The sequence below is a fragment of the Heloderma suspectum genome, chromosome 3 (assembly GCF_057233095.1).
Source record: "Heloderma suspectum isolate Gila_16-S chromosome 3, 16-S_ref, whole genome shotgun sequence".
NCBI lineage: Eukaryota > Metazoa > Chordata > Lepidosauria > Squamata > Helodermatidae > Heloderma > Heloderma suspectum.
The window spans coordinates 96,887,782-96,912,742 of NC_139460.1; the positions used below are offsets into that span (position 1 = coordinate 96,887,782).

The 24,961-nt window shown below is 44.2% G+C and overlaps 1 protein-coding gene and 1 long non-coding RNA gene across 5 annotated transcripts in view; one reads left to right on the forward strand and one right to left on the reverse strand.

The window, feature by feature from the left end:
- The window catches only part of LOC146349983 (uncharacterized), a 26,973-nt gene extending 15,611 nt beyond the window's left edge, over positions 1-11,362 (forward strand). The window contains exon 3 of the long non-coding RNA XR_014789145.1: positions 880-11,362. This is a non-coding gene — a long non-coding RNA (uncharacterized LOC146349983). The remainder of the gene's footprint in view (positions 1-879) is intronic.
- On the reverse strand, positions 9,082-14,038 carry MID1IP1 (MID1 interacting protein 1). Of its 4 annotated transcripts, none has more exons than XM_084843942.1 (2): positions 13,385-13,418; positions 9,082-12,897 (listed from the first exon to the last, which is right to left on the reverse strand). In XM_084843942.1, the coding sequence occupies exon 2, from the start codon at positions 12,585-12,587 to the stop codon at positions 12,072-12,074; it is 516 nt and encodes a 171-aa protein (XP_084700068.1). In that variant the 5' UTR covers positions 12,588-12,897; positions 13,385-13,418; the 3' UTR covers positions 9,082-12,071. The 4 variants fall into 4 exon arrangements, with proteins under 4 accessions (XP_084700068.1, XP_084700065.1, XP_084700067.1 ...); XM_084843939.1 differs by lacking the exon at positions 13,385-13,418 and adding an exon at positions 13,806-14,038 and having other exon boundaries at positions 11,094-12,897; XM_084843941.1 differs by lacking the exon at positions 13,385-13,418 and adding an exon at positions 13,426-14,038 and having other exon boundaries at positions 11,094-12,897.
- Between the last annotated feature and the right edge of the window lie 10,923 nt (positions 14,039-24,961).

Consider the following 24,961-nt stretch of genomic DNA (forward strand, 5'->3'; position numbering starts at 1 on the left):
AATAGCTCGGCTGGAATACTGTCATCTGCAGGGTGCTAAACAGTGGCAAAAATACTGTGACAAGTGTTGGAATGGTGCCAGTTCAAGAAAGGCAGTGAAAGTGTGATTTATGGAAGGTGGAGCAGGAAGAATTGTGGAATTTGACTAGGGCATGTTCCCTGGGGCGCCGGGGGTGGGGGGGGGGAAGCATAGCTGCAAAGATGGAAACAGAGGTGGGGCTTGAAGGTTAGAGGCACTCCCTTGTTGCATAAGGAATGCCCACCATGGGTGGAACTGCAATTGACACACTTTCAATTCAACTTCAAGTGAAATATTGTTGTCTAAGGAATATTCTAAGGAAGGTTGTGTGCTATGGAGAAAGGTGAGTCTGTAGTCTGGGTCTCTCTGTTTTAAAATACTTGTGTTCTGGGAAGGTTAATCTTGAGGTTTTGTGAGTTTCGCTTTGTTGTTCTATTTTAGGTTGCTTTTGCATTTATCGCTTGATGTTTTATTTTGTGTTTAAATTGTTGTAATTGTTTATTGTCAGCCACCCAGAGTACTTAATGTTATATGGTGCAAAATAAATATGAGGAACTCAGGAGTACATTCAGTCTGCACCAACTGCATGTATCTATGTGTCTGGACAGCCTTCTCCTGGGCCCCATCTGCATGGCACCGCTTTCACCCCCCCATCTTGTTGCAGCTGCGCAGCATTGCAGCTTCGAATTAGCCTCTGGTGGTATGCACTCACGATTTACTGCATGCTTCCCTAACAGACTCCGCTGTGCCCTTTTTTTGCCATTGTACTTTCATGAGCAGCTGTGCAGTCCCGTGAGCATGGGGGTGCAGTGTCTGTTTTGTATTTTATGGGTTCTGTTGTGTCTTTCTGTCCCTTCTTAGGTAAAAGTGGGTGTGCTGTGTCCCTTCATTTCCACGCCATCTGTTTGTCAGTTCCCCAGCCTGAGACTCTCACAATGGTTCACGTGAGTGGTACATGCCTACCCATCGCTCCGAAATGGTGGCCGGAGTGAAGTTGTGCCTCCCCCAAGACCCCCCTGGCCCTTGGGCACTGAGTCTAAAACAACCATTGCAAAGATACGAAGCTGCAAAAATATGCGAAAGTGTGATTAACTAAATGAAAACACCTCTCTGTGCCTCTGTAATTGCGCAGCTGCAAAGGGACGGGAGAGTAAAGGGATGTCACAGCGTGACGCAAGCACTATGCACGCCTACAACACACCCACTGCAAAATGCGAAGTTGGTTTGGGGAAGGGACAGACAGCTCACAACCACGGGAAACCATCAGCAAATGAAAAACAGTGCAGCAAAACGCCTCCTTGGAAATCCGTATTTTCCGGGAAGAAAACCATGGATGACTGCGAAGTGGCGATTGTGTCATCTATCCCAAGGGACCTCAACTCGCAGCCACCCCAGAGGAAGAGGCTCATGTAGATGGGGCCCTGGCTTCTCCACTCCTCCCTCATGACTTGTGCTTTTCCCTGTTCTGCCTTTGTTGTCTTTGTCCCCATCTCCCTTGGTACATGATTGATTGATCTGCCATTGTGTGTTTGCAGGAGGAGTTGTGGTCCCTCTGTCTATCCTACCTTAGGCATTTGGTTGTCGGCCTAGGCAGTGGTCACATTTGGGGCTCATTTTAGGCTTTATAAATATTCCTAAGTCCATGAGTTTCTTATGTATAATCAAACCCCTCATATATAGCTATTGACTATGAGCTTTTGAATGACGCCTTACAGGTGCCAACTGCTTGAGACGTCTCAGAGCAGGGATAGGAAAGACTTGCCTCTTCTAGGACATGAAGAGTGGCCTAACTTGCCCTTTTCTGAAAGTAATCCAGCTATCAGTTTCACGGTCCTGTACACTGGATTGTTATCATCAAAGATCAATAGTGTTCAAGTTTAACTGCGCCAAACTGATTTTTAAATGAATTAAAATTGGGTGCAAGAATATCTTTTAAATTCAGGAATTTTTTTTAAATGACAACTCCCAGATTATATGGCTGGCAGGGGAGAAATAAATAATTCAGACACTGCCCCTGGTGGTTTGAGTTATACATCAAACCAAATATTTGCAGTGCTTTTGAAGCTATTTATTTAAAATGAAGGGCATCTCTACGCCAGCCTAAAATCCTGCATTTAAAGCAGGGCTTTTTTCTGCTTCCGTTTTAAATGCAGGATCACAACAGCTCCCTTTTTCACATGCTTCCTTTCCCGTCTCCCCTTTCCCCCTCCTTCTCCCTGTATCTGAGTCTTCCATTATCTTGCATTGCTCTTGCTCTTCTTCTTGCGGCTTTTCCTCTTTTCACGGAGGGAACTCAAGCAGGGTAATTTGATAGCTCATTATCTGCGATCTATTTAAAAACAGAACAAAGGGCATTTAGTGCAGGAGACGCCCTGGAGGGTCACAGCATCATGTGAAGAGCCTGCCAACTTCCGTGAAGGAGCAGGAGACACCCTGGAGGGTCACAGCATCATGTGAACAGCCTGCCAACTTCCGTGAAGGAGCAATCTCAATAGCAGGATAGAAGCTCCTTGTGAAGAAAGCCTCGATCAGTTAGTCAGTCACAAAACAAAACGGGGGTGTGCCATGTGGCAGCAATTCTTTAGGTCCTTCTATCCAGCTGGGCTTAGCTAGACATTACATGTAAAGGTGTGTTTAAACCCTGTTAGCGTTTTTGACCTGCTTCAGGAGGTGAGGGGGATTTGGAGAAGTAGTGGGGAATGCTTTTTCTCACCTGTTGCTTCTCTGCTCCTAGTCTCTCTCTCTCTCTCTCTCTCTCTCTCTCACACACACACACACACACACACACACACACCAAGTAGCTTTTTACCCTGCGAGATTCAAAAGGTATGTCCGCAATCTGGACTCAGAGAAACTCCCCCCCCCCCATTATGATGAGCAGCATTCTCAGAATCAGAAGAATTATGGTGAAGTTGACTCAAAAGTCTTCCTAGGAACTTGGCCAGCAGTCCTACTGTAGCAAGACCATAGAAAGACATTGTTACACCTCCATGCAAGGATTACAAATATCAGGCTTTAATTTTGAAGGTCGCTGAGTTACTATTTCATGTCATTTCTTCCTTTTAAACTTGTTAAACGGGATTGACTACCTCACTGAGACCAGCATTATTGGAAGCAGTTATTCTGGCCAAAAGCCAAAGGCTGAATAAGAGATTTTAAAGGCTCAGGGGTTTGGCAACTCTGCAGGGATTGCATCAGCTGATATATACATAGACCAGAGGGAGAGGTAGGGTGTGTGTGTGTGTGTGTGTGTGTGTGTATGAGACTGTTCCAAGCATATCTTTGGCTAGCAGAGTATTATGTCACAGTTTTCAGCAGGATGACTTAGGCAAATTCTAAAGCAAAAATGGGCACCCTGTTGTACAGTAATCTAGAAGCATATGCCTAAACAAGAATATGATGAGGGCTGTCTGTCTTGCTGCCCAGAATTCAAACAGCTATATCAAATCTTCAAAATCTTGTGTTGAGCCACCTTTCAAGGTCATTTTTTATGTTAAAGGGAACATTCGTAGATCTAAAAGTTCTGCATTTTCATTTTAACTCGTATCCAGCCCATTTCCTGAAACTGTACAATCAGATACTTTGCTGCTTTGGATGATTGTTGTCCAGATTTTCTAAATGTGGTTCTTAGCATGGTTTTCAGGAAAGCAAATCCACAGAAGTGTGAAAAGGTTGCCTGCACATAGCTCAACATAATGTCTGCTTCATTCTCCAGAAAGAAATGTGTTTGCCGAAGCACTTTTGGAAAGGTTACTAATACATGTCTGGGGAGCTCAGTAAACATGCACCAACCATTTTGCATAACTTTCCCCACATCTTCAAGACTCTTCCTGATTTGCATCTTGAGATATTTTATTTATCTTTGGCTGGCTCAAAATGTTGAAAGGATGTAATTAAAAGTCAGCTCACACGGTATCACTGAGGGCTCTGCAACCTAGTGTCTGTCTAACCTGTCTAATATTATCATTTTAGTCATAAGAGTGACTTTCAGTTATCCTCCCAGGCCTGCATGATCTACGTAGAAACTGGTTTCATTTTCTAGCTGAAAAACCTGTTTTCTTTTTCTTAAACCATTTTGCATTACTGAACCTAATTAAATTGAAGGGGTGGTGTATTTGAGGGTTCCTGGAGAGGTGAACTAAGAAAACCTAATATTAAGATGCTTGAAGACAAATCTATATCAAATCTGTATCTATACCTCTGTGCTAGTCAGTGTAGTAACTAGCAGCCTTCCGCAACCTGGTGCCCTCCAGATGTTTTGGACTACAACTCCTAACAGCCCCAGCCAGCATGCCCAATAGTCAGGGGTGTTGGGAGTTGTAGTCCAAAACACTTTGAGGGTACCAGGTTGGAGAAGGCTTGATTAGAATATCAGACTAGGATCATGGAGACCAAGCTTCAAATCCCCACACAGCCACACTGGGTTGTCTCCAGTGGTATCACTCTTTGAGCACAAAGCTTTTTCCACTTGGGGAAGCCCCATTTGCATCCTGACACAACTGCCACCTCTAACACTTTGACTCCAATTGTGTGTCCACCAGTAGAACAATGCCAGCTCTTGTACTTTTTCTGCTAGTGTTACATATTGGATACAACCCCAAGCTCACTGACTGAACTTGACCAGTCACTGTATCTCAGCCTAACCTACTTCAAGGTTATTGTGAGGATAAGATAATGGGTGGGTGGGGAGGACCATTTATGTCGAGCTCCATGGAGGAAGGGTGTTAATGCAATAAAGAAATACATATCTATATACTTATTCTCTCAGTTCCAATTTCTGAATGATCAGTGCAGGCTGGAAATTCTTCTCCTTTTCCTGCAGCAGCACATTTTGCACTCAAAGCGATAATCCTCTCCTTGTGATATGATAATCTTTTCAATGACTCTGTTGTATTCCCACAACTAAGGATAAGGATTTGCAGAACAGACAAACCTATTGCTAGGGTTTGATTTCATACCTGCCAACACTTCAAAAGCCACTAGACTGCACTTTTGCAGGAATGTTCATAACTGCCTTCCATGCACTGAGAAGTTGTTGGTATTATGCACCTCCATCATATATACTCATAATGAATTCAATTATCCAAGTGCCAGGACTTGTGTGGCCAAAACAGCACCACCCCATGCTCAAGGAGGAGGGACCAGCAGGCTTGGAGAACCTCGAGGTTTGCAGAAGTACAAAAAAAGATTTAGAAAAAGTCCCAAATGGCAACCCCCACCCCAAAAACCCAGCCCGACTGACTATGGACAATGGCAACAGAATGCTGTCTGACTGTTGGAGGGGGCATGGAAAAATAGGGTAGAGGAGGCATGGCTTGCTGGAACCCTGAACAGAAGCACTCCACACGGCAACATTTTGTTGCTGTTGTTACAGGCTCAGCTTGTACATTTTCGATAGCAAAATAAAGATATGGTTATAAGATACAGTGGTCTTTCATATCCAGACAGCTTTAATCTGGAGCCAGTCTTATGCTCCATCTGTTTGGGGTATTTTTTGTTTTTCTTCTATTACTAATTTTCAATGGGTTCCCCCCCACCACCACCACACATACCATTACATAAATCTCTCTGTTAGAGCCATAATTTGTGTCTGTGAATGAATTCATGTTTGGGGATTCAAGAAAAATCACCTACAATAGTTACTATAATATTTCATGAAATAGGACTTGTGCTCTAAGAATGCGCATCACCAGATCCTCAAACCACTCGGTAATACCATCACATTTGAACTGATTTCCAAATCAACATCTATCTTGGCTAACCTAATGTCTATCATTATTGTGCCGGTACTTATTTTCTTTTTTGCATGGGTCCTATGATGCCCAAATGGAACCAGAGCCAGAGAAATGCCTTACAACCTTTTTTTTTTTTCCACTTGACCTGCAGCATAGTTTTTTTCATCACTGAAGGGCTTAAAAGAAACTTGAGCTTCCAGCAATTTCTCTGGAATGGCCTTAACAATCTGTAATCAACATACATTTTCCATCCGTAGCAGCAGCAGCCCTACCTAGCTAGCCACCAGTCTAAGCATGTATCAAAACCCCTTTTAATGTAGCTGTATGTGACACAGAACATGGGAGATCAAAACCTGCAAGAAGTTAAACTCCTCCCTCATATCATACCACCTACATCTTGTATCTCATGCAATGAACAAAGCAAATCAGCAGTGAGTTACACTTGTGTTGTACAAGTAGTTGATGCCATATCCATTGTTTTTATCACCATTTTCAGAAATCCAATCTACATAAAGCTATTTCTCTCATGAGTGATACCTTTTGAAGAGCACACAACTTGCTATGGGAGAACTATTTAGTTAGTTACATATATGGTACTATCTAAGTACATGGTGGTTTACAAAGAACAATAATGTCAGGTCCCTGCCCCAAGGGACTTAATAGACATAAGGAAAGAACAGATCTTTCCTTACAGTCCCCACAGTAGCTGGGAGTGGGGGAAATGGACTTTCCCAGCAACACATAGATACGTGTCCATGTTTGTGAATCCATTTTTCCAATTGCTTGACAAAACAGATATACATCCCACCCCCACCCCCCAACCCATGCAAGTGTATGCAGTGGGGAGGGAGATGCGGGCACATGTATGCCCCAGCCTCAGCAACCCTGTGCACCTAGCTGTCAGTTAGATGCTTGTTGTTGTTGTTGTTCAGTCGTTCAGTCGTGTCCGACTCTTCGTGACCCCATCGACCATAGCACGCCAGGCCTTCCTGTCCTCCGCTCTCTCCCAGAGTGTGCTCAAGTTCATATTCATTGCATTGGTGATGCTATCTAGCCATCTCATCCTCTGCCGTCCCCGTCTCCTTTTGCCTTCAATCTTTCCCAGCATCAGGGTCTTTTCCAGTGTTGGTAAATCTTCCTTAATCTGAAATCCATATAACCTGCTCAGCTGAAGTGATGGCTCACTTATCCACTGAGTCCAGAAGTAGGAAGCCTAACCCACTGGGAATGTGAGAAACTTAGGATGAAGCATAATATAAAATTGTAACAAGATGGCTTCCACCTACAGTACCTCTAAAATGCCAGAAACCCGTCAGGAATATACAGAGTCAATTAGCAGGCAAAACATAGCTTTGCATGGTGCTAAATATGTGACCAATCTCAGCCAGGCTAACTTGGCCATGCCAGCTCCCGTTTACAGGAACTACAAGTCCATCTTAAAAAGTCAGTTTATAAATTGGATAGCCCTAGTTGAGAGGTTTGTATGTTTAATTTCTTGTCACACACTGGAAGGATTGATATGGAATGTCTATTTGTCTGCCTTCAGGTTTCCGCCCCATGTATACAAAACATTTGTAGCCAAGCAGATCAAAGTTGTCCTGTCCTTACTGGCTCAAAAAGAAGACAGTCCCTTCTTTTTGCAGTTTCTTTGAAACCTTGCCGGCATTCATTGGTCTAAGTTGCCTGGTGTGTAGATGCCCTTAGACAATCATGACCAATTTCCCCTGTAAACATTGGAGGTGGGTGGGCGCGTTTCCCAGCAGGTTCAGTTCTGTCATTCTCTAGTCAAGTCCCTTCCTGAAGCATGTGCTTTGCCTGGAGCTGCCCAAAGCCCAGACCAGTTTCATTTTTAAACTGCAAAGGCTTGGAACAGAAAGATGCTTGAAACAACGCACATTTGTGTGGTTCCTGCCTGGTATCCCATGTTCTCCAGGAAATGTAGATTTATCCCAGGGATGAATTTGTTCTCTCTTAAGCTATTCCTCATTGTGTCTTTAATAAACTTTAATAAATGCATCTTATGGTAAGCCTCTCTTGTTTGATCAGACATTTGCCTGAATGGATTATCTGTTTGCACCCATATTCTCACAAATAGAGCCTGCCCAGATCATATGGTTATACTTCCTTTAAAAAGTGCTGCATAGCCAGATAAGCCAAGTATTTCTTCCTCATAGTTTATGCATCTAATTCGGTTGTCTCTAGTGCGCAATACAAGACTCCAACAGCTGTAGCTGTTGAGAAATTATTCTTGCCAGGAGGCTAAACCAGTGGACAGGATTAGACAGGGTTTTACTCGCAGGCAAAGGTAAGTGTGGGATTCAAAAGCAAGTAACGAGGTTAGGAAAGCATCAGAGGACAGAAAAGCATTGTTGGTTTGAGCAGGACGGAGTAGCAGATCTCTCATCTTTGAGCATCAGACATGGAAGAAAGCTGACGGGAAGGATGTTACCATTGAAGGTACCTCAGCATCAAAACAGAAACATGGAGACCTCTGATCAAGTCCCAATATCCATTTTTGTTTCAGGGAAAGATCTAACTCTAATATGAAACATTCACTATACTATTATGTCTAGTGGTGGACTTAATGATTAAATCCATTAATAAAAATGCTAGCATGTTGTGTGGGATGGCATTTTAATTAACTTTTCACTGCTTTTTGAATATACATGTATAGAATAGTCCATATAATCACAGCTCACATTGTGAAGGTGCCTCAACCTACATACTTGGACACCATCTAAGAAGGCTACTTTAGGGAGAGGGGCCATAGTTCAGTGGCAGAGCATATGGTTTACACACAGGAAGTCTCTCAGGTTCTGTCCCTGGCATAACCATGTTTTTAGGTTTTTTTGTTATTTTAAAGGAAGTGCAAGTGATGTGAAAGACTGCCTGGGGCCTTGGAGAGCCATACTCGGTCAGAGCAGACAACACTGGACTAGACGGACTAATAGTATGACCTGTTATAAGGCAGCTTCCTGAGATAATCTCACAATAACAGGAACTGCTCCACCTCCAGGTTTCAGGAGACCCTCTACAAAGTTTCCTCGTAAGGTGTCCTCCTACACTGGTACTCTTCTCTGCCCCTGCCATAGCCTTACCTGACAGCAGTGGTAGTTGACTACAAGCTGCCTTTTAAATTTCCCACAATGCCTTGATATGCACAACACAGCATTACTCCAGGGGATTGTGGGAAATTTTAATTGGCTTGTAGTTGCCTGCTGCCCAAGGGTGCTGGGTGTTGAAGCTGAGCCTGTCCAGAAATCTGAGAAAATGTTAGTCACAGGCCGCAAGAGTATATTTTTAAAAACAGACTTGTTTGCCAAGTGGATTGTTAGCTTGAAAGTATATTTTTAACTTGAACAAAACAAAACTGAAGACAAAGTAGAATTCCATCACAACTATTAAAATCTTGGTTTGAATTTAAAGTGGAGTAAGGTCAGCCATCTCAACCCTGATGTCTGACATCAAATATAAAAAAATGACTTCCTGTGACAATGATATTGTCTTGTTTTAATTTTAATGTTGCCTTGTGGTTCTTTTGTACCAAAAGGTCACTAATAAATAATTTAATAAATAAGGAAATAACTCCACACAGACATCTAGCACTTAGAAGAAAAAAAACTTCTGGCAAAAGTCATTGGAACTGGAGGATTTTACTCTTGAAAATGCCAAATTGTATTATTTAAAAGTACACAGTCTGGGTTAGGAATATGGGACTGCCTGCACCCACATTGTCTCACCACCCATTGTGAAGGCATAAAACAAGAGTACCAAGGTCCTAGTGACATACAGGATAAAATCTCCCAGATCCTAGTGCCTCTGATGAGTTGCTTGCTCCTGGATGCAGTAAATGCCAACAACAATAACTAAAACACATGACTTGCTGGGTAAGGTACATAGCCCTTAATATGTTTGATAGATTATCAGTTTTAAGAGATTGTAAGTGTAGGCTTTAACATAATGACTTGCATTAAATGCAGATTTCATTTTAAGCCACTTTATTTTTTTAGAGATACAAGCCATCAGTTTATATCCTGTTTTTAATTCATAATTAATTATTCATTCACACTTAAGAGTGCTTAGCGCTTCCCCACTTCCTTCAGCTAAGATGTAGCCCACAACAGCTAGAATTTTGTAATGATTTGCATGGTATTATTTCTCTATTTGTATTATTTATTATATTTTAATCTGCCCAAGAACCAATATTCTCTGGACAGATTGTTTGATACTGTCAAACGAAGAGCTCAGGGGGCTTTTCAAATCTGAACCTGTATGATACATTTGCACCTTCAAAGGGTTTTCACTGATAGGGTATTTCTGGTTTTAAAAGTACAAGATTTGAAGCTTTAAGTGATATCCTTGAAGTGCTCCAGTCAACAACTCTGTTATGAAAAGAAGATTTAAGAGGATTGTGGATTAGCCTGTATGCATATTAATGTAACCACACTGGACTGAATGTACATTTGTGTTCTGAGATAACAGGAGAAGCAAAGATAGTATACCTTTCATATAATTATGCATTTGAACAATATTTCAAGTACAATACTCAAGACAACATATTCTGATTTAAATTATGAATGCTGACACAGAATGAAGGAGCTGATTCCAAGATCAATTATGTTGGTATGAAAACATTCACCCCTACAAAGCATATAGTGTGCAGAGTTTTGGTAACTCAGATCTGATTAGTTGTTAATAAGCATTACGGCATCTTCTTAAATAACTTGGTTTAGAAGAGATTGACCTGTGTCAGGTAACCTGCACTGTAAATAAGTGTAATTTACCTCTCACTTTAATCCATGGAAAAGCTGCCATTGATTTTAAAACATTGATGTAAAGCTGTATATACCCAATAGTCTCAAGCCACTCCACTATGGGTGCAGCACCCTTACATGGAGATATTCCCACAGGGCATAACTGAGCTCTGAACACACACCTGCTGGCACAGCAGAGGGGTCTGCTGAAAGCACATGATGCAGCCGCCTTGCTGAAGCAACACAGGTCTGGATGTGGTCGATGCCTGGATAGAAGATGTCCTGGGAACCCTATGTACACTGCCTTGAATTCCATGAGGGAAGAGAGGCAGGTAGAAATGTACTAATTTAACAGATTAAATAGTGATATAGTGTGGTACCTGCAAATGCCACAGAGGGAAAGGAGTGGGGGGAGGGGGGAACCACGTAAATTGTCATGCCTCCACATGCAGGCACTATTCCTGTGGTAGACTGAACCAAACCCATTAAAAAGCAATTTGGAGAAACACTTTGTATATAGTTTGTGAGTTGTAAATGTTAGCATTTAATTCAAGTAGAGAGGCACAGTATAAAAAAGTTAAGTCAATTTTAGTCAATATATTTGCTTATTTATTTTAGAATATACTCTACATCTGAATAAAAAAAAGTTTTAAATAGTCTTCAATGCACGTACAACAATGGGACCCTTTCTCTTTCCACTGAAAAATGGGTGCATGTTAGTTAACTGGTCGATCTTCTGCAGTGGAATATAAATAGTTCTTAAGTGGCATATTTGCAGTGTCATATCAACCAGCTGTACATAATTATGGAAAGGTAAGTGTCTTTATTTAAGGGGAACAATAACTGTTCACCCAGCCTGTACCAAAAAAAAAATTAACTATTACAGATGAATGTACATGTTTGTGCGTTGGTAAAAAATAGATGCCTGCTGTTCTAAGAGCATGCAAGGAAGATAATGCTTAGGCTTTATATACATATATATTAACATTACAAAAGTAGTGCAAAAACAGGAAAGAAGTGATGCAATCGCCACTACTATTGCTGCCACCACACGCACTCGTGCACACATCGTTTTCCAGTGATTACAAACACTCTTTCAGTAACTGGCCTGGGCCACTGTACATCATTTTGAGTCCTCAGAATCTGGAAACTATACTTGACAGCCTACCTATGCCTGCTACTCAGACAGGGATTTATCACCCTGCCTCCCTGAACGTTGAGTTGCCAACAACGAACCCCCACTCGGATTTGCCTAGCATGAAAGTCAGCCTCTCCCACCCCACCATCTTCATCTTCTGTGCCAGGTACACTATTTTTGCACTCATTCCTGTCCCTGATAAACTCCTTCTCTGCCGTTTCTTCCAGAAAACCGCACAGTACTCTCTCTCTCTCTCTCTCACACACACACACACACACACACACAAACACACACGGGCACACACCCCCTTCACTCTTGCTATCATTCTTCCCTAGCCCTTTCCAAACCCCTGCTTCCCCATCCCTTGACTCTCACCCCTGCAGGCAGGCAGGCAGGCAGGCAGGCCATGATTTCCCCCTCCCTGGTTCAGTGCCCCCAGTTGTTAACGCCGATCTCCTGCTTGTATCGGTTGGTGAGCACGTTTGCCTTGCGGGTAAGTTTGGAGAGCACGGTGTGCAGTCCGCTTAAGTGATAATGAAACTGCTTCTCCAGATCCTCCTCCACCTCTTCATCCTCAGGGATCCCCCGGCTAATGTCCACAGCGCCGGGGGGGCCGTTCAGCTTGTCCTTCTTCCGGCTGGCCGCGTCCTCGCTCGCCTGCTGCAGGACCCCCCATTCGATGTCGTTGCGAATGGACTTGAGCAGCATGTAGTGACTGTACATATCTCGGCAGGAGCAGTAGGCATCGCCGTTGGAGGTCAACTGGGCCTCTCTTTCGCCGCAGCCGCCCCCCGAGTCCAGCTCATCCAGCATGAGAGGCACGTCCCGAAGCAGACTGGGCACCATCACCGTCTGGTCCATGTTGTTGACAGCCCCAATGAAGCGGTTCATGGCATTGAAGAGGGAGTGCTTCTGGCTATACGAGTCGCAGATCTGCATCATCCTGGCGGCGGGCGGGGTGCGACGCGAGCGAGGCTTCCAAGCGAGCTGCTCGGCTGCTGCGGCAAGAGGGCGCGCCGAGCAAGTGCCGGCGGCTCAGACCGGATCAATGCGCGGCCCGGGAAAAGCAGGCGCCGAGCCGAGGAGGACTATCCCGTTGGCTTAGTTTTCCAGAAAGGAAGCGCGCCGGTTCTTTCCTCCCCGTCACACAAGGAATCTCTTCGCCAAGGGTTAAGCCGTGTTCCTCGGCAGCTTTCCTCTCCTCACCTCAGCTGCACTCACGTAGCGAGAAAGCCCCTGCTGCAAGGAGTGGCTGCAAAAGAGAACAAAAGATGGCGATGAACACCAGCCCCGCGCCTTGCCCCAAAGCCCCCGGTGCTTCAGCCCCCTCCTTCCTCGTGCCTGGCTCTTTTTGAATCCTAAGCTTTCTTTGAGCGCCCCCCCCCCCTAATATGCAAAATTGTATTTAAAACCACCTCCTGTTGCATCCATGACAGAAACTGGAAAGGAAGAAAAATCGGCAGTAAGTGCCGCCACCCCCCCCACCCCCCCACATACGCGCACACACCCCTTTCAGAGTCCGTCGCTTAAGCCGAGCGACGACTCCGCTCTGGAAATATAGGAGCTGCCGCCGTAGTACTTTTGAACCTAAGCTGAGCGCCCAAGGAACCGCGGTCTGTCTCTGTGCAGGCGGGAAGAGGCAGCAGGACTCCCAAACAGTCCGTCTTCTCAGCCTTTACGCCGCAGGTCCCCCGCTCTCCATCTTGCTTCAACTCTAGACCCTTTCCCGCCAGCCCTACCCGAGTTCCTCGCTCGACTGCCTTCAGAATGACTGACATACCTACACATGCGCGGCCGCTTGAGCTGCGCCTTTGACTGCCGGCTCCACCCAAAGCGAGAGGAAGCCGGCCGTGGCTCGCTTTGAGTTTTCCTCTCCGTAAAGGCGGAATTTCCTCCCGTTTTCCCTAGAGGGACTCAATGCAAGCCTGGGGGATGGGAGCTGGGCTGAGCAGGTCCGACTCGGAGGCAGCATCCCCACCGCCCACCCCAAGACACGCACACAATGAACTGCTCGTGAGGAGTAAGCCAGCCCAGCCGAGCCAGCCATACAAGCGGCGCATCCACGGGCGCATCGCTGTTTCCATTCGAAGCAGCAAGTGGAAGGAAGCCGAGAGACTTGGGCAGAGGAGCGCGGGCGCGCGCTCGGTCAGCAGCACTCACCGGGAGCTTCCAGCGCGGAGTGGCTGACTGGTCGCGGTTAGCCGGCTCTGTGAGCGTCCCCGTGTCCTCCTGCAGCCTCTAGCCCTGCTCCCATGCCAAGAGCCGTATTTATAGCGTGTATGTTAAAACAAGGTGTTTCCAAGGGCCACCCCCTTGCAGTGAAGCAAGGAAGAGAAGAAGACAAAAAGGCGCCGCTCCCCGAGCGTCCACATGTAACGCCGGCTTCTGCTACCAGGAACAAGGCGGCAGCTCCGCCTCTCTCCCGACACCCACCGAGGGCTGGAAGGAGGGAGGGCCCTGCGCGCACCCGGCCACGACTGGTGCCAGCTGGGGGAGGGGAACGTGGCAGACACAATCGCGCACCCCACGAGGGCAGCGAAGGGAAGTCTTCGCATCCCTCGAAGAGGCAGGAGAGAGCGTTGCCTCGCCTCAGATTGCAACACAGCCCCGGGATTTCAAATGAACCTGCATCTCAGGCTGCGGTGGAAGAAGAGTTGGCTGGCAAAACAAGCGCAATAGGCTTTTATGGGTTTCCATCTCTCCTCTTAGCTCCCTGTTTACTCTTAAGGCAGGAACCCGGCTTGTGCTATCATCAAAGCTAAGGAAACTTGTGGTAAGCGGGATCAATACACACTCCCTGCCTCCCACTGCGAGGCAGCCCAGCGTGGCTCCGAGAGGGATATTAAACAGCGCATTGAAACCGGCGTCCAAAATTCGGTGTGACCGCTGCCAATGCACACAAAGAGACAGAAATCTCTGGCATCTGTCGGAGGCAGTTATCTTAAAATACAGCGAACAACAGTAGACTGCAGAGGAAGTCTCACAGAAATCGAGGGCGGGGAGTTTTATTTCCCATCCCAGGAGATCTGCATGTACTTTGCCGTTTTCTTGCCCAAAAAAGGGTGGTGGAGTGGCAAGACACTTTGCACGGGCATCTCACCAGATCTCAGCCCTGGAACCTGTTTTTAGTGTCAGGGAGCTCTTTAAGCGATAATGAAGAGTGTCTCTGAGCCCGTACAGAATGGCTGATGAACCACAACCTGTTCCTAAAACCTTGGAGTAGTCAGAGGACCACCAGACAGGCTTGAGCTCCAAACACTTCTCATTTTAGAAATCTAGTTCTCATTCAACCCCAAGGAAAGGAGATCAGCTTTCCGTTCCATCCTCAATTTCCAGTCACGAAAAACAATAGCCTCTAAACATTGTATCTACAGTTCATTCCCCTTTCCTCAGGGTCAAGCTAGAACAGAAACGGGAGATGCTGAGCAGTCCGCGGACTGACGGGGGGTGGGGGTGGGAATGTAGTTTTTAAATACAATTCAAGAAGTAGGTCTGAAGAGGGAGTGGTTCACTTATTCCCCTGGGCTGTTTCCCTGATCAAGTGTCCCCCCTACCTGTTTTTGTCCCAAAGGGAAAAGATTTAGGGCCGGACTTGACTTTTGTCCTCACATTGTCCCAGACAAGGAAATGTGAAAGGACTGTCAACTCAGGTCCCAAATTCTACTACAATCCTATAATTTCTTCCATTCCAACTCTTCAAATCCCATTCTCAACCCTGGGATTGTTTTACGCAATTGTAGGGTGCCGAGAATGTATGAAATGTGATTAGGTAGATTTTCCATGGCCAAAAATATTGACTGCAGCCAGACGGGGTGTAAAGACATTGGCATGCGTTGTTGACCTGGCAGCAAGGGGATCAAATTCAGGTCTGAGTCCATTCCGCCTCGGGGATCATATACGGGGATGGAAGCTGAGGGGTGTGCGTTTTAAATGTTTACTTGGGAAGTAAGCCAATGAGGTTTCTTCCTTCCTGGTCCTTATGCGTTAGAGTGCAGCGTTGTTTCTCAAGCCCACAAGTAACATTATAAAACACGCACCTCCAAGTTGTGTGCCCCTTCCCAGTCTAATACAAGAAAGGCCACTTGTAATACTCCTTTTTACCCCATCTGAGAAAAACGGCGAAACGTGTTTTTGTGTGTTTTGTTGCTTATCAATATAACCGAATCAATAAGCCCGTCTTCTAGGTCGCGCCTGGAGCCTTTTTGGTCGGCTTTAAATTCTCCCCGTCCGCGTTTTCCTCGGGCACACTATTTCGGAGGAGGACGGCAGTGCCTTCTTCGGCACAAGGTCAAGCCTATCTGCTCGGTTTCCCACGGAAAGGAGAAGCAGCAAGCGGGTCTCATGTACGTCGGGGCGGGCGCTCGGTGTTTTTTCACGCCTCGGCCGCGTGAACACCACCCTTGCCAAGGTGGGCAGGCCTCTCCGGCATGCTCCTCCAAGGCTCCAAAGCGCAGCAGTGAAGGCAAGCCAGGGGCGTTATGTCTGGACCTCCGTCGGAAGGGCAAAAAAAGAGACGAGAATACGAAGCCGCCTGAAGACAAGCATGGGCGGGCGGGCGCGCGCGCGCACGACCCTCCCCGGGGCAGAGGAGGACACGCGCGCGCGCACCCAACGCTCTCTCGCGCCGCCTCCCGGAGCTAACTCCAGTTCATGTCCGAGACTTAGCGGCCTGTCGGGATCACCCCACAGCCTCACCTCCAGCTTCAGCCAATCGGCTCGCGCCCTGCCCGTCAGACTCCGTCCTCATATGCTAATAAGCCAGTCTCGGCAAGGCCCAATCAGAAACAACACTTCCATTCTCTTTCTGCTCCAGCGCCCGTGGCAACAAAGGAGTGGCAGCTGAAAGAGCAGCGTGAGCGTCTCGTGGCGGGGAGGGGAAGAGAATGGTAGCGGAGTGCGTTGCCCTGACAACCGATAAACCACAATAAGCCAAGGCACTGGGACATAATGGACCCTTATCTTCCGCACACTCCACAGCGCTTTCTCTATATGGAAGAAAGGGGAATAGAGCTCTTATATTACTTGCAGGCTGCTAGTCTCATTTCATCATTATACGCCGTCACACCAATCAATAACAAAAATGCACCAGCTTGTGATTCTATGCAATGCATTTCTTTAAAAGCTCCATCTCACATTACCTAAAACAGAGTTAATGCATCTGAAAATGTAAACCATCAGGGAGGAATAGTTGCTTCAGATGCAAATTATCCATTGGGAAGTTCTCCTGCACAAGTCCCACTGAAATGAAGGGGAAATGCGCAAGCAGATTGTAGTTCATTATTTTAATTGCATTCTTTTTTGGTTTCTAAGGCTAATTTGGTTAAAAGATTCCACGTTGTTGTTGTCATTTCAATGGGATTTACGCAAAGGAACTTCCCAATCAAGCTTGTTTTGTTTTTGTTTCCCCTGGGGAGGTTGTGTGTGTAATTGGTTTAATTTAAGTTCAAAAGTTAATCTTTGTTAGAGAAATCTGTTGGTAGTTTGAAAACTCCTTAAGTTGTGCAATAACAAAAACGTGAGGGTAAATAGTACAGTTTTAGCAGCAAATTGCTAGGAATTGTAGGAAATCTTCCAAATCATGAAAAGACATTAGGTCATACTACTGGCAGAGAAGAGGAAATGTCATCTCCTGGCAATGTTTTCTTCTGTGTTATGACTTTTTAAGAATTACTGAGGTAGTATAAATAATTTTTGTTTCTTTCTCCTAGCCGTTACACACACACACACACACACCCTTCTTAACCACAGTATGTATTCCTCCTTATTTATACTTTGGAAAAATAGGTTAAACTAGATGTGATATCATATCAGTATGTGTGTATATAAACTCAAGAGTATTGTGAAAATCAGTATAGTTTTTGTGTTTTACAGAGGAAAACAATGAGGACTTTATTTTGTCTAACATAATTCCTTATATCCTGTTTCTTTTTCTATGCAGTAGAAAGCTGAAATCTGCACATCATTAAGAAGGGTTTTCTTGGATTTGATTAGTTCCTTAATTCTAAATAAGAATAAAATTTGTAGGCAGATGTTTCTGATCTGAAAAGCAGCAACTATTAAGTTTATGTGGAGAGTAGATGATGCCCATTTGCTCCCTCCCTTCTAAAGTTGGCCAAAGGATGATTAATTAATTCAAATTTGTGTCACAAAGTCAACATTCTTCACCATTTATTTATTTTTGCACAATGCAGTGGGGAAAGAACAGTGCTGTGGTGATCCTTAATGCTTCAAAATGTGAAGCAGTGAGGAAGTTCATATATTCATGGATGAGGCATGACATTCCCCAGGGATTGTTTTTTGAGGGAAGACTTTGAAGCTGCATGGAGTTTTGTTAATGATTAAACTGCAGGTACTGAAGGATAAACTGGGGGCAAGTCTGTGTAGGAGCTTCCCACACTCCCAGTGGGATGTATGGGATGCAAGGGGTAAGAAACAAGGGGGTAGTGTGGTGCAAGTGTAACACTTATGTCAGAAACAAGAGCGCCCTTTAGGGCTCAGAGTGGCTCCAGTCAATTTTTTAAAGCATCCGCTGCCTGGGCAGTCTTCTCTCTAGCTGTCTGTCGATGCTTGTTCATAATATCCTAAAGGGAATTTGATGTGACTACAGCCTGTACAACTTTCTTGTAGAGGTTCTTCCTCTTTGGACATACTAATAAGTGCAGCCAGCCAGCCAGTGGTGGGAAAGACTGTCCAAACGGGATGCAGGTGCTTCTGTGTAATGATCTCTCTCAGAGAAGGGAGGGAGAGTGCATTGTGGCAGCATATGCCCCCCAGAGCATCCCATTGGAGGGAATACCAAAGGGGGCCTTCCCGAGGTAATTACCGACAGGGACACCGTATTTTCTGTTGTTTTAGGCCCTAATCCAGCTTTCCCCAAAGGCCGTACTGACTTGGGATGATGGGAGTTATACTCAACACATCTTCCCGCAGATTGGGGAAAGTTTCCTTAAACTGCTGATCTTCAGCTGTTGAGTTGGGACCCACTACTGGGTCGCAACCTGACTGAAGGTGGGCCGCAGCAACAGCACTACTACCATACAAGTAAATGGTAAAATATTAAATGGGCCCACAAATATATGTTTGTCCTAAAGATGGGTCTCTGGTCCAAAGCATTTAGAAGACAGGAACTGTGATCTGTAGGGTCCATAACGCCTCTGGTCCTCAGTTTCATACCTGCTAGCCGTTCCTGTACACCACTGAACACAAGTATTATATGACTGTTGGAACAGATGAAAGCATGGATTATTTATTAATAAATAGTTCATAATAAAGAGCAGACGTATTAAGAAAAATGTATAAGCACCTTATTAACCAGCTATTAGGTATCATCAACCTATTGACCTTTGGCAGTAGTTAGCCATTTCTACAATGCAGATTAAATTAAAATTTGTCTCTGGGCAGTTCAAATCTGTTTCTCTTCTTACTGTAGTTATAATTTGCAAGTTAAAAGTTGCCTATTTCATCAGGTTTTGGTTTGCACTCCCTTTCCAGGGGAGGTGTGTATGTGTGTGAACATTGTTTTATTGTCAAAGATTTAAATAGCAAAGCCACTTAGGACCTGAGGGTAGAAACAGAGAATTTTCTCTTCACTTTTTAAAAGACTTGCAGTATGTATTATTCCTCTGAGGACTATAAGGAGAAATTGGGCCCTCAAAGAAAGAAAACACAATTTTCTCTGGAGGTATGACACAAAGCTCAAGGAAACCTGAAATGTAGACCAAGAAACCACGTTGATTTATCCAAAAGAGGACAGATTTATCCAAAAGAGGACACTCTTGCCTATTGAGAAACAACAGTCATTAACAAGAGAGTATCACTTTCGTCTCTTATCTATATTTTATAAACTTGTAAATCTGCAGAGTGTGAGAAGAGAGGTCCAGATGTGAACCTCCCTTTTTTCTCCCAGGCTCCTCTTTTTGTTATCTATGTAGCATCCTCCAAAGTGTGGCCCTTTGTTCAATTCACTCCCATCTTACATTTTTAGAAGCTTGCAATGTACTCTTACAACTATCCCCTCCTCTTTGTGCAAATTACATATCCCTATGAACATTATTCCCCATTTGTCTTTATCCTATTTCTTTAAATATATATGTTACAAAAGAAACATCTGAGTCTTTTTATGCTTCCATCCTTGGAAGATTTCCTAGGTGCATTTGCACCATGGACACAAAAGAGATGCTGGCAAAAATATATATGCTATTTGCTTTCAATATTTTATCCTAAATAAACTTAATTAGTTTGCTTAATTAATAAAATCTTTATTATCATGGGATTTGTTTAATTCTCATCTAATGAACAGCAGTTAAGATGTTAGGAGAATGGGAAGCTTACAATCATGTTTTAAAGAACAACAAAAAAAACCCAATACAGCTGTTTTCAAATAATCCAAAGCTAGGAAATGTTGAATTGGAGTTAATCCAGATAGTATTTCTGGAGATTTCATCTAGATTTTCATTGTTGCTTTTGATTAAATCCTGTCCAATTTCCCTGTAAACTTGTATCCTAATAACCTTGGGAGCAGCTGCATCCTTGGGACTAAGAGAGATGCGTTTACTTACTGTAATTGTGGGCTCATTGGACTCATGTTCAGGTAGTGATGCATTATACCATTTTCTCTTCCATGGTCACTAGTCAATAATAATTGCAATTCTAAACACGCTTATTAGGAAGTAAGTTCCAGTGGATAGCACTGCATGGGCAAATTTAGACTTCACCACCTCATTTTCATGAAGTGAGGCTTTTGTCTACTGAGAATAAAGAAACTGTCTGAAGTTGCCATGTCATATGAATGGTGTCAGAAATTCTGTTTAGGGCAGCTATTTTATACAACTGGTTTGCTACATGAAAATGAAAGGGATGAAGCTGACCTGCTGGATTTGCCACCTCCAAAGAAAATATAAGAATAGGCCTAAGTGCTTGTCTGCATTATTTTTGGCAACTATCAGTGCCAATCAGAAGTATATGTAGGGTACATCTGACCTGTGGTATCTCTACAATAAAACAGAAATGGGGATTTTCTGGAAAATTCATAACCTCACAAAGATGCCATACAACCTAAGCCAATAGGGGCGATACACAGCTTCAATACACAGAAGTCATATTCCATAATTCCGATGGCCTTGTAGGCCCCTTTTAACCCTACTATTCTATGATTCCACACACAGATCACCTTTCTGGATGCATTGTATGCACAGAGAATAGTTGAAGTATTGGGTAAACGTGCATCCAGCAGCTGGGACTGTGCACACAATGATCCCTGTTGGTCTGCACATATCTTCAGAACAATGTCAGTCAGCTATTGGGGAGAGAGATGGATTTGATCCAATCTCTCTTACTGCCCCCAACAACTGCCATCTGTCAGTGCCAGCTGGTGTCCATTGGGGCTGGTGGGGTGTAAGGCAAGGCAGGTAACTGTGGTTGAAGCCATGTGTATGTGGAGCCAAGGATCAGGATGATCACAATAAGCAGGGACAATGGTAGGCAGAGCCAGGAGTCACAGTAGGCAGAGCTAATGGTAGGTGGAGCCAGGGGTCACAATAGGCAAAGCGATGTCAAGTAACTTCAAATTCATGAGAGCAAACCAGAGGGTTGCGCAGGGTGGTCTGACCTATACAACAACACAAAAGACCTCCTTTGAACCCACATTTTTCTGCTCCAGCAGCAGACCATTGTACAGAAAAGGAAAATGGAGGCAAGTAACTTCAAAATAATGAGTGCAAAAGAGAGGGCTACTGTGGGTCTGATCCATACAAAAATACAAATAGTCCTTAGCCAATGTGTTTGGTGGTACATACTCAAAGATCCTCAAGTTATTGCTATGTGTGAGCATATGTGGATTGAGACAATGGAGGTTTAAAACTATAAGCAGGAAAAATGGTTACAATCTTTTTGCTTAACCAATGCACTATACTAATAATAAGTAGGAAATAGACTCTTAGGCTGCAATCCTATATCCACTTACTTGGGAGTAAGCCTCATTGAATTTAATGGGACTTACTTCTGAGTAGACATTTATAGAATTGCATTATTAATTGGAAAAAAAAAGATATTGAACTCCTGAGCAACCATGCATGCTTGCATTGTAACAAGTAGTTAGGGGCATTGCCCTTAAAATATTGGCCTTGTGTAACAAACAGGAAAGTTTTCATGTACTTTCTTTCCCCTTTTTTCATTCAAGGGAGCGAGGTGATGCCACATGATGGGATTTGGTTTGGGGATTTTGATTTCTGGTGTGGTGTCATTATGAATTGCTAAAATAAAAGGTGTCAAATCTTTCCTATGTAGTGGTGGGGGAGGGGATTTGCATGAGGCTTTTAAAGTAAGAGTGGTTTCCTCCACCTTATTGGACAACATGTGCATTCATAAAGGATCAGGTTGTGGAGCACTAGTAGATCCTCCGGAATTCTTCTAGGAAGCAGCCATTCAATGCCCATCGGGCCATTTTTGTTGTTGTTCTGAATACAAGCAGATCTTTCTATCTCTCTCCTACTTCCTGATCATGGCCGAGCTCCTTAGCCCAGACTAGGAGTAAGAGCGTGTAGTGAGAGAGACACCTGCTGGGAAAACATGGTGAAACAGCTCGCTCTGTGGTTTTACTGTATCATTTTAACTTGGTTTCGTTTCCACTCTTTCACAATCGTTTTTGAAACTGGAAAACTGACCAGCTCACACCACTGTTTTAAACATCTGCAAATCTTTGTAGATGCAGAATTACCAAACTGGAAACTCCATTGATTTGAACAGGGGAAATTCCTCACCACATTATACCGTATCATAGACAAATATTGCCACTACGTTTCTTTGCCATTCTCTTTGATTTAGAAGGCTTGGAGTATTATTATTCACTTATACTTTCCAGGATTGCATAATCCTGTAAAATTTAGTACATGAGCCTCAATAATCTCTAATATGATGGTGAATAATGTAGAAAATGCTTATTTCAGTAAGATGCCACTGCAATATCCAATTCTGCAATGTTCAGACAATTAGTAGAAAACAAAACAGGCCCCCGTAGCCCTAGGTAAAGGACTGCTGTTCCTGAACAATTTGACACATGTGGAAACAAGATGTACTTTTAGAGGACCATCTGCACATGTCCAATACAAAGTAATACAGTGCAGAATTGGTTGCGCATGTAAATAAGGTCCTGGTTTCCAGATCATTAGAAGCGAATGCCCATTGGTAGCATCAGACTTGACTTTTCCATCCTGTTTTATGGCAGTGGACCAGTCGCACATCAGCTGCAGAGTGCAGCTTGTCCAGGATGCCTATGCGTCCTACTTGACAGAGGACAGTCCTCTGAAAGCATCCTCTGTTTGAAGAGGTGTTCAGTCCAAACCTGGTTTAAAGAGAGAGAACCATAAGGGCCTTGAAATTGTCCATCAACAGGTAGCATATGTGCAGCAGACTGAGCAAGCACACAGGTCACCCGGCCACAGCCTGCCCCACTGAGGTGAGATGTACTTCTCTTAAATTATAATAATGGGACTGGATCTAGATTTATGCTGATTTATGTGGAAGTGAACTTCCCCACCCCCTCCTTCCCAGAGCACACCCTCTAGCCCAGGAAATAGAGAGTCAGAAGGCCCTACTGAAGGAGGTGAGTTGTGGTGTGGGGAAAAGGGGGAGACCTCACACGAGTGGAGGGACTTTACAGGAGCGGAGCCCTTCCTCCCAGAGAAGGCAGATTCTGCATCCCATCCTGGGCTTCTAAATTTGCATGGATACAAATGTATGCATCTTTTGTCCTCCCTTTTGATGATGTCTTTCCTCTTCCTTGGTGATGTGTAAGTGGGTTCTAAGTGGTAATCTAAGTTTGTCCCAAGGTGGCTACACAAGACAGTCTGTTTTGGGGGTCTGACCTTTATATTTTCCTTAGAGACGGACTACTGCTACACTGGGTCTGAAACCTTCTTCTGGCCAGTACCTGCGTTGATTTCTTTCAAAGCAACTATCAGCATCTAAACATTTGCAAATGTACATTCTCAGGAACATTTCCCACAATGTCCTTACAATATTTGCTTGTGTTAAATGGGACCCCATGCAAATCGGAAGGCTCATGGAATGGAATGTCCAGTTAATCTTGGCATCACAATGTATGCTTGTTTGGATTTGTGACAGAACACACTGTAACACAAATTTAAAAAATGTACATTTAAGGTGATAAGGGCCTTTATTGGCATAACAAAATAAGCTTTAATAAAACTGGGTATTTTCATATCTCTTTTTAATATGCAGAGAGTCATACTCTCGGTGTGATGATGATGTAAATTCTGGGGAGATAATATATTAAATTCTGATGTGTACATTAAAATGCAATACCTGTAGCTCCTGGAGAGCCTTTAAGGTCTTTCCAGCCACCAGCGTGCATTCTAAAATACTTTATAAATCCACATTAAACTGACAAGTCAAAGAGGTTTTACATTAATGTGGGGCTTTTTTCTTATGCGAATCATTCAAAATACTGTATTTGGAAAATCAGAATTGCCTCATATATGTCAATAAACAGGAAATTCAGAGTTGATGACAGGAGTCTACATACTGCTGTGCTTCCCCCATCCTTGCTGCCCCCATGAGAAAGAGTGGGATCCCACTGAAGGATCGACATGCATCACTTTACCTGTACTTACACACCATTTCACCGCTGTGGGGTTGTGGCCTGCATGCTTCCCTGTGTCAGATGACGTAAAAACTTGAGCATTGTCTAAATCAGCCTGCTCCAGCCTGGTGCTCTCCAGATGTGTTGAACTATGACTCCCATAATCTCTGGCTGGGATGATGGGAGTTGTTGTCCAATATATCTGGAGGGTGCCAGGTTAGAGAAGCCTGGTCTAAATATATGGGTCTGTCTGTAATCATCTCACCAGCTCAACTGTTTATCTGAATCTCCCTCCTGAGCAGATAAATCTAAATTGCACATTTTCTGAACCACTTAGCTTAAGGGCAAATCTTGCAGGTATCCTCAAATGACTGTCTTGAATCTTTTGCACCTGTCTAGCACCATCTACTGTCTTCCATTTTTGTGGCAGCCGGTTTATGATTCTCTTAAGATCCTGCACAGCGTTGCCAACACTTCATAACAAGTGTGAAGTTTGCATGCACTCACAGAAGATGGGCAAAACTAAGGAAGGCCAATGGCATGTGTGCTCATCGTACTTTTGGAAGATAATCTGTATTCGGTGTGTAACTGTCAATCATCGCTGATTTGAGACACCAGAGTGTGAATCTGAATTATTTGCTTTGCCTGCGCTGTAGACATCTGGAAATCTGCCTAGGCTGTGTATCGTTGCATGGGGGGCAGGGGAAGGGAACCATTT

Coding starts and splice junctions, on each gene's coding strand:
- MID1IP1 (XM_084843942.1), bottom strand. CDS start 12,587: ATGATGCAGATCTGCGACTCGTATAGCCAGAAGCACTCCCTCTTCAAT.